This window comes from Spinacia oleracea, chromosome 4 (assembly GCF_020520425.1).
Source record: "Spinacia oleracea cultivar Varoflay chromosome 4, BTI_SOV_V1, whole genome shotgun sequence".
Classification (NCBI taxonomy): Eukaryota; Viridiplantae; Streptophyta; class Magnoliopsida; order Caryophyllales; family Amaranthaceae; genus Spinacia; species Spinacia oleracea.
Genome location: NC_079490.1, coordinates 184,398,779 through 184,410,739, shown reverse-complemented (window position 1 = coordinate 184,410,739; position 11,961 = coordinate 184,398,779). Strand labels below are relative to the sequence as shown.

Below are 11,961 nucleotides of genomic sequence, written 5' to 3'. Positions count from 1 at the left end.
GTTCCTAGGATTCAAATGATCTCATATAGACATAAATATGTATAAGACAAAATCAAGCTCACCAAACACCAAACTATTTCTAACTAAAAAGACAGGGTGGGAACTATACCATAACCTCGGATGAGAAGGAGTTCTAGTTGCCGCACCATGATCAGTTCAACTGCTGCTGCTTTCTTCTCCAATAAGTTGTAGTTCACATTTGCATTAATTCCCTCATTTGATTTTCTCATAAAATCAATAATATCAGAATAAGAGGAAGCTAACAGTATACAAGTGAACACCATATAACTGGAAAGGCGCAATGTTATATGCTGAGAATATATTATGCAAGAGTAGCATTCACATCCAGAGTCAAGTTCTAACATATATGAGAAAATACCTGCTCTGTTACTCGCACTAGAAAATATTCTATAACTTTCCAAGAAAATCTTCATCAACAATGTAATGGGAGCTATAAGTTGTTACAAGTAGGTATCTCCCCTAGATTTTGTGCTCACCCTAAGCTCTTGCTTCCACCTTGTCCAAGTTGGGAGCGAAAACGACTATTTTAGTCAAAATATGACGTATAACTATCAAACGAGCCTAACTTTTTTGCATTGAGATTGACTTTCTTTAGGTGATTTAGGAAAATTATAGGCAACAAAGATCTTTTTAACTAACTTCTACCTAATTGATGGTCCATTTGGCTTAATTATGTTCATTTTGAGTTCTTTGCATTGAATTTGACTTACTTTATGTGGTTTATGCAAATTATAGGCGAACACAAGTAGAAGCAGCGGATATCAGATTCATGACCAAGTCAACCTAAGTCAACTTTGGTCATGGATCTGAATCTTCATAGCAAAGTAAAGCAAAAGCAGTAGACTATGTACGAAGATTGAAGTAGCAACAAAACAATTTAGCATAACAGGAATAAGTGCAGTGCACAGATGCTGCAAACAGACTCACAGTCTACCTCTAACCCATTGGCCATAACGATTCCAATACAGAGAAACATGTATAAAGGAAAACCAGTGCATTTGCTCCAGTCAAAAGCAGGATAATGAATGGAGTCAAATGTACAGTCTCCACACACGTTTGAGAGATATCTTTCTACAACTTGAACCACTGACCTCCTGGCGAAATATGTATCAGCTACTATTGTAACAAGAGTAAGATGTTAAAAAAACATACAGTTCCATTTATAATTGCTGAGAGAGTCAGATAATAAAAAACATCTGTGCAATATCTCCATGCATTGGCATTTCCATACTTCCTCTGACATTCATCATAAAACCCATACACTTGAGAAAAGGGAGTTATTATTGGCAGTCGGGACTCGGGAGAGGAATAAACTTGAGTATTTACTGCAGACTATTTATATTCAAGAAGCATTATGACACTCTGATTGATGTAAAATGCATTAAGGCTGGGATGACTGAACTTACACGAAAAAGATATCCTGTAAGGGAATATAAAGCAAGCACAAGCTTCCAAAGCCAGACGCAGAGTACAAAAAAATAGGTTAATTGCAGATTTAGCATCTTTTCATTCCAAGAACAAATCCCAGATTCATCTATTCATTCCACTTTGTGATAAATTCATGTATGCATTAACTTTTATTTTATCTTATAGGCATAGATAATTAATTAGATTGCCAAGAACAAATCCCAGATTTAGCATCTACTCATTCCATTTTGAATACTGAACGTTATAGTTACTGATATTTTTAATCACACTAACTAAGAACTGTGACGAGAAATATGATAAATAATGCTATCTATATCATTTATTAAAAGTTTGATCTCAGAAATTTCCTGTTCTATCACTAAATGAAAACTACCGAGGGATATCATGAAGTATAAACACAAAGTCTTCACAAGCTTCCTGGAGGTTCTGAAAGAAGATACACCGCCGAGCCTTAGCCATCAATGCGTATCATCGGTCTATTTGCAGTATTTGCTAGGTCAAACATTCCTGCATGAGCATCTTTCTTCCTTTTCACCTACATCATGGCATAACAGGTAAATCCTAATAAATACATAACTTATTCAAGAAGAAATTTTAACCAAAGAGGATGCAAATTGCTTCAGTCACCTAACTTCTAACGAGAAGTATGACTGAATGAGACACACACATCCAAAGACAGAGTATGTTAGGCATTAGAACATACCGCTCTTCCAATTATATCCATGAGCTCACTGTCATCTGCACCACTGCGCATGGGGTCTCTAAGGCTTACCTGCTAGCAAAAAAAAATCCTTAACGATTGCAATTAAGCTGTTATATTGGAGTGACAACTTGACAAGGGAAAATTGAATCAAGTCAAAAGATTAGAAAACAGAACATGTAAGTTATGACTGTGTCGATGAGCATTCGCACTAACTTGACCAATTGCCCAATAGTTACCAAACTTAATTCCTACTAACATATTCAATAGAAAAAGAAATATAGCCTAAAACTTAGCGAATGCTCAGGCGATTTGTCATATTTTTGTAAGCTAGCCTGCAGACTTGGATGGTTTAAATACGACCCTGCAGACTTGGATGGTTTAAATACAGAAAATCAAGATTGGATGAAAACCAAACTGAACTGCAAAGAAAGTTAAAACAATGCTCAGCTCAATAAGCTAAGGAATTAGTTTTCGAGGCAGTAGGTTTATTCATCAGAGAAGAAGGAAGCGGCGTTTTTTTTAATATCTGGACTCGTTAAATTTGGGCCCTCTTATTTTTGGAGGTCCTGTGCTATAGACCAGGATGCACTGGGCCTCCACCGGGCCTGTCTTTACCATTCCTCCAAAACGAATTCACTAACTATTTTGCAGAAAGTTAACATTAATTTTGTGAAATTCCAGGCCCCAAATTTCGGTGCCATATGCGGATGGGCTGGATGCACAACCTCTTCACCGACATGCATGCATATTAGCTGCTTGTTTAGTTGAAGCCTCCACGAACAATATAATGTCTTCGGCAAAAACTAAATTGGAAAGCTTGGGTCCATTTCTGCTAGGCCGTATTAGTTTCCAACTACCCGCTACCAGGGACTCCTCTATGACTTGATTAAGTCGTTCCATGCAAAGAACAAAATAGGTACTGTGAGAGGAGGGTCTCCTTGCTGTATGCCCCTACTTGGCTTATAAGACGTCGTAGGTTCCCTTTTCCAAAGAACCTTCATTGATGAGATGGTAGCACACTCCATAATAACTTGGATAAGACGAACAGGGAACCATATTTCATTTAAAGTGTCTTCATCAATAAAATCCCACCTAAGTCTATCATAAGCTTTCTCAAAATCGATCTTGATAGCCATGAAGCCCGTGTTACCTGGTTTACTACGCATAATATGGATTATTTCTTGGACAATGACAATGTTATCTGTTATTTGCCTCCGGAGGACGAAGCTTGTTTGAGTGCAAGCCGTTAGGTGGGGCATCATAGGCTTAAACCGATTAAAGATTGCTTTTGTGATAATTTATAAGCCACATACATAAACTGATCGGAAGGAACTGAGAGACTAGTTTCGGATTGTCTATTTTTTTTAATATTAGGCTCATGTGAGAAGGGAAAGTTAAGTGAGAAGCGTGAGAAGTATCCTACACTGTTGTTTCGCGCTCATCATTAATGGTAGGATGGTAATTGTTGGTATCATTTGTAAACTGGAAGATCGATATGCGCGCGTGGTATTGTTGTCTCCAAAGTCAGATGTACACACTTCTTCTTCCTCCACCCTCTCTCCTTCACTTACTATCTCCTCCATACCAGACAACTAACCCCGGCCCAATGGCCAAACCACCATTGTCGTTGCTCAAATAACCCACCATCGTTCTTCATTTCACGTCGATAGCTTCATTAGTTAATCAAAACTTTTAATTATGGTTGATGTATTTGTGATATATAGTTGATGTACTTATAAGGTCTAGTTAATGTATTTGCAATAGTTACTTAATCTATCTACATCCAGACCCTCTTGTTGTTCCCAATTTCTATTGTTTGAGGTCCAACTCCGTTTTATTTCTCCTCAAGCATTCATCCATGGCTAAGTGGATAAATTTAATATAAAATTAAAATACATTGAATCTGAACCAGAAATACATTGAATCTAAACTACAAATACATTAGATATAATCTACAAATACATTAAAAATAATAAGAGGATGGAGATCAAAACTGGATTAGTGGGTTAATTAATTAAGTGCAAAAGCTCCATATAATCTGCTCCCACGAAAAAAGTGAAGAAATAGAAGTTTTTTTTTTTTCTTTTTTTTTCTTTTCAAAGTCTGTTAAAACAATGAACATTCACCATTAAAATCATACTCCTACGTGTCACGCTAAAATCAAAGTGAAAATGAGGGTTCGATTTTTAATTAAAAAACTAGTGTGTAGCTCGGGCGATGCCCCGATTGCTACATTGAATAGTTAAAAATTTAGTTTTTTCTCGAGTTCAATATTTTTAAAATACATGTATACCATAAAATGAAAAACACCTATCATGCAAGTTCGTCAACAGCACAAACACACTACATCGTTTATCATAAGAAATAATTTTTCAATTACATCATCTTCCAATTTGTATAATTTGTTTTCTAGTGGAATTTTCAAATTAATAAACACCAAAATATAATACGTAGTTGATGCTTATGAGACTGATGACGTCATGTTTATCCATGGTTGTCTTAATTCTTTAATTATTTTTTTCCCCAAAATAGTGAATAGAAAATAAAAAGTCACATAAATATTTAGTTGTTTTAGATTTCATGTTAACATTCATTTATAAGTTAATGTGAAAGGAGAAACCATAATTGGTTGTTGGTTAAGATGGTAATGAGATTTACCATCCACACTCGAGGTCTTGAGTTCGAAACTCATCGTATGTATTGATTTTTGGTTGTCTATGATATGAAATATCATTTGGTGAGTGCATGATGTGATGCAAAAGGAAGAGTACTACGTGGCACATATACGTTTTTCTCAACGCCTTTTAATATATTAGTATAGATGAAATGTAAATCAATCGCCAGTTAGTGACATACTTGGGTGACAGCTAGCGAGTAAAATCGACTAACGAGACAGAAATTACATGAGCCATTAGATTAAGTAGATCTAACGGCCAACAAAGCTTCTCACGATAATAGTACTTCTCACCGGATCCCAACCCTATATATATATATATTTTTTTTTTTTTTAATAAAAAGCATGTTAATATGGTGAACAACTTTCAGATAGACACCTACTTAGCTGGTCAATTTATTGGAAAGAAATATAAAAAAAAAAAAAAACACAAATCCTTTCTTCCTTGCTTTTCTTCTCTACTCTCCTACGTAGCAGCAGCAGGCCAGCAGACATTGAAATTCAGGCATTCCTCCGTTGACCCATTTAATCTTGTTTAGTCAAACTCCACATGTCCGTTTAAGCTTAATTTTCCGTGTTTTTATTTATCTTTTGAATAATAATTTTTTATTTATTCAGCCTTAATTTCTACTTGTACTCATTGTTTGTGCATAAAACAGAGCTGCTTCTCTCTCTACATTTGAATCTTCAATCCCAATTCTGGCACTCAGGTAATCTTTTTGTATTTTTCTGCTTTCATCAATCTTATCTGTGGTAGTATCAGTTATGTTGATTGTTTTCGGCGTAAAGACAGGCGAGATTTGATCTCACTGTTCTCGGAATCGACCCGATTTTGTAGACCTTACTGACTAAGATAGTTGGCATTCGCGTTATGTTGCATTGGAATTGGATTGGGTTGATTTGTGAATTTTAGGGTTTGATGGAATGAAATTAGGAAGTTGTGATGTTTTCTTGCTTTTTAAAAATCCGATTAATGTGATGTTTCATTTTAGGTTGTTCAAACAAGAACACTAACGTGTGGTTTGAGTTATTATTAAGAGATAATTATGAATTTTGATAGAATATGGAAATGCTTTTTTATATAATTTTAGCATAATAAATTATTGTATATATTTTCTTGTATGCCTTTGTACGGTTGTATCAGTGTTACCTAATTCCCTAATCATCATCCCTAATCACCCCCACAAACCGGAAAAGTGAAGTATAACACGAAAAATGATACATTTTTGGTCTAATTTAGCAAATTAGGTAGCAAATTGCAAACCGGTACCTAATCTCAAACTAATGAATTAGGTAATAGTGGGCTTTGTATAAGAGGGAATACACAACACTGTAATTAGGGAAATTACGCAATCCAACAAATTCTATTACTTTTTGGTGATTGCATGTTACATGGATTTGGTGAAGTTTGCTGCAATATGATGATTTTGTGTAGAAGTGGAATTTATATAAGCCGGGGAAAATAGCGAGTTCCTGTTAGGAAATTGTGTATAGTGGTGTTAGTTTGAGCATCTGGAGCTGTTTATTTCTTGGTTGAGTTGTTTTCTTTTCAATTTTAGGAATTCTGGTGTGCGTTTACGACTTGCTCGTGTCAATGTGTGCTTGAATTGCTTTCTTTCTAGCAAATGTCTGCTAAGAACTGGTTTCACACATGATTTGTACATTGATAAAATTTATGAAATGTGATAACTTTTGACGATATTCTTCTTTTAGGCAATCTAACGACTTTATTAATAATTGAGGTTGAATCTTGATTTAGTTCAAATAATTTGATCATTGCTTCCTTGTTTTTAATATGGATTACTATTTGTCAAACTTCCTTTTGACTCTTATGCTTCATTTTTTTTATTATGATTTACTATTAGTCAAGCTTTCTTTTCACTATCTCTGTTAACCTTAATTTCTCGTTGTCGAATGATTTTGCAAGTGGTATTGAATCAGACTTCCGTTTTGCAGGTGTTTGGGTAGTTTATGTAAATAACTTTTTGGGAACAAAGAACTCTCTTCGTGGTGGTTACATAGTTATGCCTTGTTTCCCTCGCTTGTTTGGAAAAAGAGTAGAGTCAGCTGGAAGAATTCCTGAAGCTGCTGATGGTAAACTAATAAATTAGTCAAATCTATGTGATTTTCACAATTCTATTTCATTTTCCCCAGTATTAGCTTTGGTAGTAAATTCACGAGGTACTTCAAATTCAATTTTGAATTGAAAATGTATATTAAATGGTAAAATAGGAAGAGATAATATTCTCATGGTTTGGTAGGTTTCTGATTTATTTGTTTGGTGGCAGAATTTGCAGGAGTTAAGAATATTAAGCTGTACAGCTACAAAGAACTAAGAAGTGCTACTGATGACTTCTGTCCAACCAATAAAATTGGAGAAGGTGGTTTTGGGTCTGTGTATAAGGTGACAAGCTGACAACTTTCATTCCATGACATTAGCATACCTGCAAAAATGATTTGTATGATTGCACACAGAATTTGCTTATAGATTATTTTTTTCTGTTTGCAGGGAAAGCTTAAACATGGAAAAATAGCTGCCATCAAAGTCCTGTCTGCTGAATCGCAGCAAGGAGTACGTGAGTTTTTAACTGAGATAAAGGTGATCTCAGAAATCCAGCATGAGAACTTGGTTAATTTATACGGCTGCTGTGTGGAGGGGAAACATAGGATACTCGTATACAACTATCTAGAAAACAACAGCCTTTCGCAGACTCTACTAGGTAACTAGGTTTCATTTTGTACATCATAGTTACTTTATCATCTTCATCTATGGGTACTTGTACATAAGGACAGAATCTTAATGAAATGATTCTATGCGTATGCTTTCAGGAAATCCTTTCATTATGTTTACTAACTTAAGGATATTAACATAGGCGTTGTAAATTTCAGGCAGAGGGAACTGTGGCATTGATTTTACATGGCAAACACGTTGGAGAATCTGTATAGGAATAGCTCGTGGGCTTGCTTTTCTTCATGAAGAAGTTCGTCCACATATAGTGCATAGAGACATCAAGGCAAGCAATATCCTGCTCGACAAAGACCTCAGTCCCAAAATATCAGATTTTGGTCTTGCCAGACTTATGCCGCCTAATGCCACTCATGTCAGTACACGGGTTGCTGGCACGTTGTAAGTATAAACAGATTCTGAGCTTAATATTATATTTCAATAAGTTCCTATTTTTTAAGATGTAGCACTTCTTTTGTGTCTATACCAAATCACTAGATCAGTCCATCCAGCATTAGGTTTCCTTCAAAAAGCAAGATCAGCCATCCTATATTTCTATTTCTACGCCAGTTTTTTAGTGATGTCAAAAGATGAATATAACCGTGCTCTTAGTTCTGACAGAATGGGTACTGTTCTGCTGCTGTACATCAGCTGCAACATTTCCCCTTACTGCCTAAAGTATTTCACGGCAACTGAACTCAAAAAATATATGAAGTACCTAATACCTATTACTGTTGTCCAGAACTGCAGAAGGCCGGCCAATTGACTTAAATGCCTCTTCTCTGAACTTTAGTTATGCTTGAACTGTCCAGAGATTGCTGCTGTTACTTTCTGATTGCTCCATTTGTAAATGTCTTCTGAGTTCCTCCTAAATGCCTCCTCATTAATATTCCATACACAGGAAGTAAACCTAATGCTGGATGACTGCAAATTTGCAGTCATTGACATGGGCTTTCATATCACCATTGAAACTGAAGTCTGATCAAAATTGCTGCTGCACCTTTTGTTCTTCACAGTAGCTTCTACCTATTGATGGTTTTATCATTTGGCGTAATAACTACAACTTACAAGAACTTACTGTTTATATAAGCCAAAACAGGCTATAACCCCTATGTAATTTAGATAATTATCCCCTTGACTCTTGTTTCCCTGGATAGTTTTAGTTGCTTAAGATTGAGGTGGATGCACCTGCTTCAACACTGACTCTATCTATGTCCTCAGTAGAAGCTTTCTTGGACTAATGATGTTTTATAGAACCATTCGAGAAGCTTGATTAAAACATAAAGCAACTTCATCATTTTCTTCATTGTTTCCTCTCTCCCCCTACTCTGATAGACAATTATAGTTTCCGAATTATCAGTTTCATTGCAAGCTACCCCTAACAGAACTATAAGGCCATTCCCCTGGTGCCTCCACCCTTAGTATGTGGACTACAGTCACATATGAGTTGGTCTTGGAATTATCTTAGAGGCAAGTTCTTCTTCTTTGATAGTGTTTCCGATAAGTTGGTGACAGATGACCTCACCCAAAAGTTTCTTTATTTATGCAAATAACAAAGAAATTATCCAAAATTCATGTTCTTCCGCACTTTCCTTGTAGAAAATAATACACCCCATTCGAGTTTCTCATAATTTATCTCAACTTGTTTTTTGAGGCATACAAGTTAAGATATTTTGTTGAAGTGCCATATAGGACATATCTAATGTTATTTAGCAACTAATAACCTAGGAAAACTGCATGCAATATATTGGCTTAGTTGGGTGTTGAAGGTAGCTCAGGCCTCAGCTGGTAGCACCTTCGCGGATTTTGGGCTACCCCAACACCCTGAGATGAGGTATTGTAACGTTGGTTTATCCCTAAAAACGTTTAGGCCACATTTATCAAATGTGAATTATGCATATATCAGGTATTACCGCGCAAAGAGCATAGCTATTTAATTTAAGTTTTTATACAGTAATTGAGCTACACAGTAGTCATGTATTATTGACATAGTCTACAATGTATGTAGGCATGCTATTTATCTTTTTTAATAAGTTCCCCTTTACATTCAAATTTTCTTATACTTAATATTCTTTTCCAGAGGGTATCTTGCTCCTGAGTATGCAATAAGGGGACAGCTAACTCGAAAAGCAGATATATATAGTTTTGGTGTTCTCCTGGTGGAAATTGTCAGTGGCCGATGTAACACGAATATGAGATTGCCAAATGGAGATAAATATCTCTTGGAACGGGTATGAGCTTCTTCAATTCTTCAACCGTAACAGTAATTGTGATGATAGAATAATCTACTTAATTCTGCTGGATGGTTATAATTTATAAAGACTATATTCGTGATTTTATTATGTTTTCTTTCAAAATGTTGTGACATGTTTGGTAAATAACTCGGTGTTTTGTTGCAGATATGGGAATACTTTCAGCGGAGGGAGCTTATAGAACTGGTGGATGTATCATTAGAAGGGAAATATGATGCAGAGGAGGCTTGCAGGTTGTTCAAGATAGGCCTTCTTTGCACCCAAGATGCTCCTAAGCTCCGACCAGCTATGTCAACTGTGGTGAAAATGTTAACGGGTGAAATAGGTTTTGATGAAAAGAAAATTACTGCACCAGGGTTAATCTCTGATCTCTCTGAAGTTACTATTCGGAACACAAACACTGATGCCAGAACTACGTCCACTGATAAAGATTTATACTCTAGCTCAGACAGCGTAAATAATTCGACTTTTTCATCCGGTGCCACTTTGACATTTACACCAGTTTATGAACGGAGTATTTAGTTTTCTGAATCAAAAACCCCAGCTCGATGTACTTACATTTGCAAATATCAAACAGGTGCATATAGCTAAGATTACTTCTTTTTTTTTTTAAATTTATTGGTAAAGAAAGTACTGGTTATGCTTAATATGCCTAATACTCAGTGAGCTCTTGTACAGCCAAATCCGAGTTCAACTTTTTGTTAAATACTTCGTATAATCGAGTAACTTGTTTTCTTAACTACACTTGCATTAGAGTTTACCTTGGTTTCTATTTTAAATTTAAGGAGTGAAGAAGGATCTTCTTCCTTGAAATTTTCCTTACCTCATATTTTATACCCACACATCCATCCAAGATTATAAATTTATAAGGGGAGTGCTAAATGCAGATATAATTTCTCCTAAATGCAGAACAACTTAATATTATTAAAAAATTGTTCTACCTAGATTACCCTCTATTTTAAATTATATTTTTTCATCCAAAAACTATACACTCATAACGGTTATTGTAACAAATTTTGAATCTTTGTATAATTTGTCGTTGGAATTGTTAAAGGTTATTGCAACAAATTTTGAATCTTTGTATAATCTGTCGTTGGAATTGTTAAAAGTTACGCATGCCAACAACAAACAACAACCCAATTCAATTCAATTCTTGAACTTGCCTAACAACTACCGGAAACAATCTTGAAAGTGTTGACAAGCCGCTAATAATTTTCCCTGAGCGATGAACAGCTGAGGAGGAGTGTTTTCGGAGTTGTCCGGCAACTACCAGGTGGCAGTTCCGGAGCCCCTAAACAACTGCCAGGTGATTTTTCCGGAGCTTTTGACAGACTGCCAAAAGGTTTTTCCAGAGGTCTTGACAGATTGCCGGAAAATTGTTCCGGAGCCCACGATCTGTTGTCGAACGAGTTTACGCCTTTTTGGTTTACGTTTGAGAAACTTTTTTAACCCTTAACCATCAGTTCCAATTAGTATTGTTATTTATGTACACAAAACTTAAACGATTAATCAATAATTAAATAGCAAAGTAGCTTCCCTTAGGAAAGAGAAGTTAAATTTGCATAATGTCAAATTAGGTTTAATTGTGTTTTCTTGTATTTGTATTTCTCAATGTTTATGTTATCATAACCCTAATGGACGAGGAAATAATGGTCTTAGCTAGTAATTAAATACAACTAATGGCTAAATACGTAATGTAGCCCAAATATACGAGATAAGCCTCAATACATAATGAATGTTTTTAGTTCGGGATGAAATAAAATGAGGGAGTGAGGTTGGAGAATGGTGTATTGGGACTTGGAAAGCTATAGAAAAAGGTTATTTTGATCTTTAAGAATTTTTTAAAATTAAGGAGTACTCCGTATTAAGTTATCCTACATTTAGGTTTTTTGTAATGCATTTAATTAGTACCTATGATTTATAATTTGTGTACGAAAGTATGAAGTAAGCATGCAGTAGAAATAAATAGCTACCTTTCTTCTGCAAATTAGATGGTGCACCCGTGTGCTTAGATCAAACAATGTGAGTAGTAAATTCGGATAAGTTTAATCCAAAAACTGGGTAAAAGTTAATCTAATACTCCGTAAGTTGAACAAAACCTACCCTACTGATTTAAGAAAATAGAATAAGTTCGGCAAAAAATCAATAGGTCTTGTGC

At 35.4% G+C, this 11,961-nt stretch overlaps 1 protein-coding gene across 3 annotated transcripts; it reads left to right on the top strand.

Moving 5' to 3' along the window:
* Nucleotides 1-5,230: 5,230 nt before the first annotated feature.
* LOC110805463 (cold-responsive protein kinase 1) lies at nucleotides 5,231-10,542 on the top strand. 3 transcript variants are annotated; one of them, XM_056843219.1, is made up of 8 exons: nucleotides 5,231-5,331; nucleotides 5,486-5,536; nucleotides 6,783-6,920; nucleotides 7,115-7,230; nucleotides 7,336-7,546; nucleotides 7,716-7,953; nucleotides 9,632-9,782; nucleotides 9,951-10,542. In XM_056843219.1, the coding sequence occupies exons 3-8, from the start codon at nucleotides 6,851-6,853 to the stop codon at nucleotides 10,323-10,325; spliced, it is 1,161 nt and encodes a 386-aa protein (XP_056699197.1). In that variant the 5' UTR covers nucleotides 5,231-5,331; nucleotides 5,486-5,536; nucleotides 6,783-6,850; the 3' UTR covers nucleotides 10,326-10,542. The 3 variants fall into 3 exon arrangements, with proteins under 3 accessions (XP_056699197.1, XP_021866766.2, XP_056699198.1); XM_056843220.1 differs by having other exon boundaries at nucleotides 5,274-5,378; XM_022011074.2 differs by having other exon boundaries at nucleotides 5,248-5,536.
* Nucleotides 10,543-11,961: the final 1,419 nt, after the last annotated feature.

What these genes read in the sequence shown, in the direction of transcription:
- LOC110805463 (XM_056843219.1), top strand. Translation starts at nt 6,851, where the DNA reads ATGCCTTGTTTCCCTCGCTTGTTTGGAAAAAGAGTAGAGTCAGCTGGA. An exon ending in GTTTTGGGTCTGTGTATAAG is followed by an intron (nt 7,231 to 7,335) that starts GTGACAAGCTGA and finishes TTCTGTTTGCAG; the next exon opens with GGAAAGCTTAAACATGGAAA. An exon ending in CCTTTCGCAGACTCTACTAG is followed by an intron (nt 7,547 to 7,715) that starts GTAACTAGGTTT and finishes TGTAAATTTCAG; the next exon opens with GCAGAGGGAACTGTGGCATT.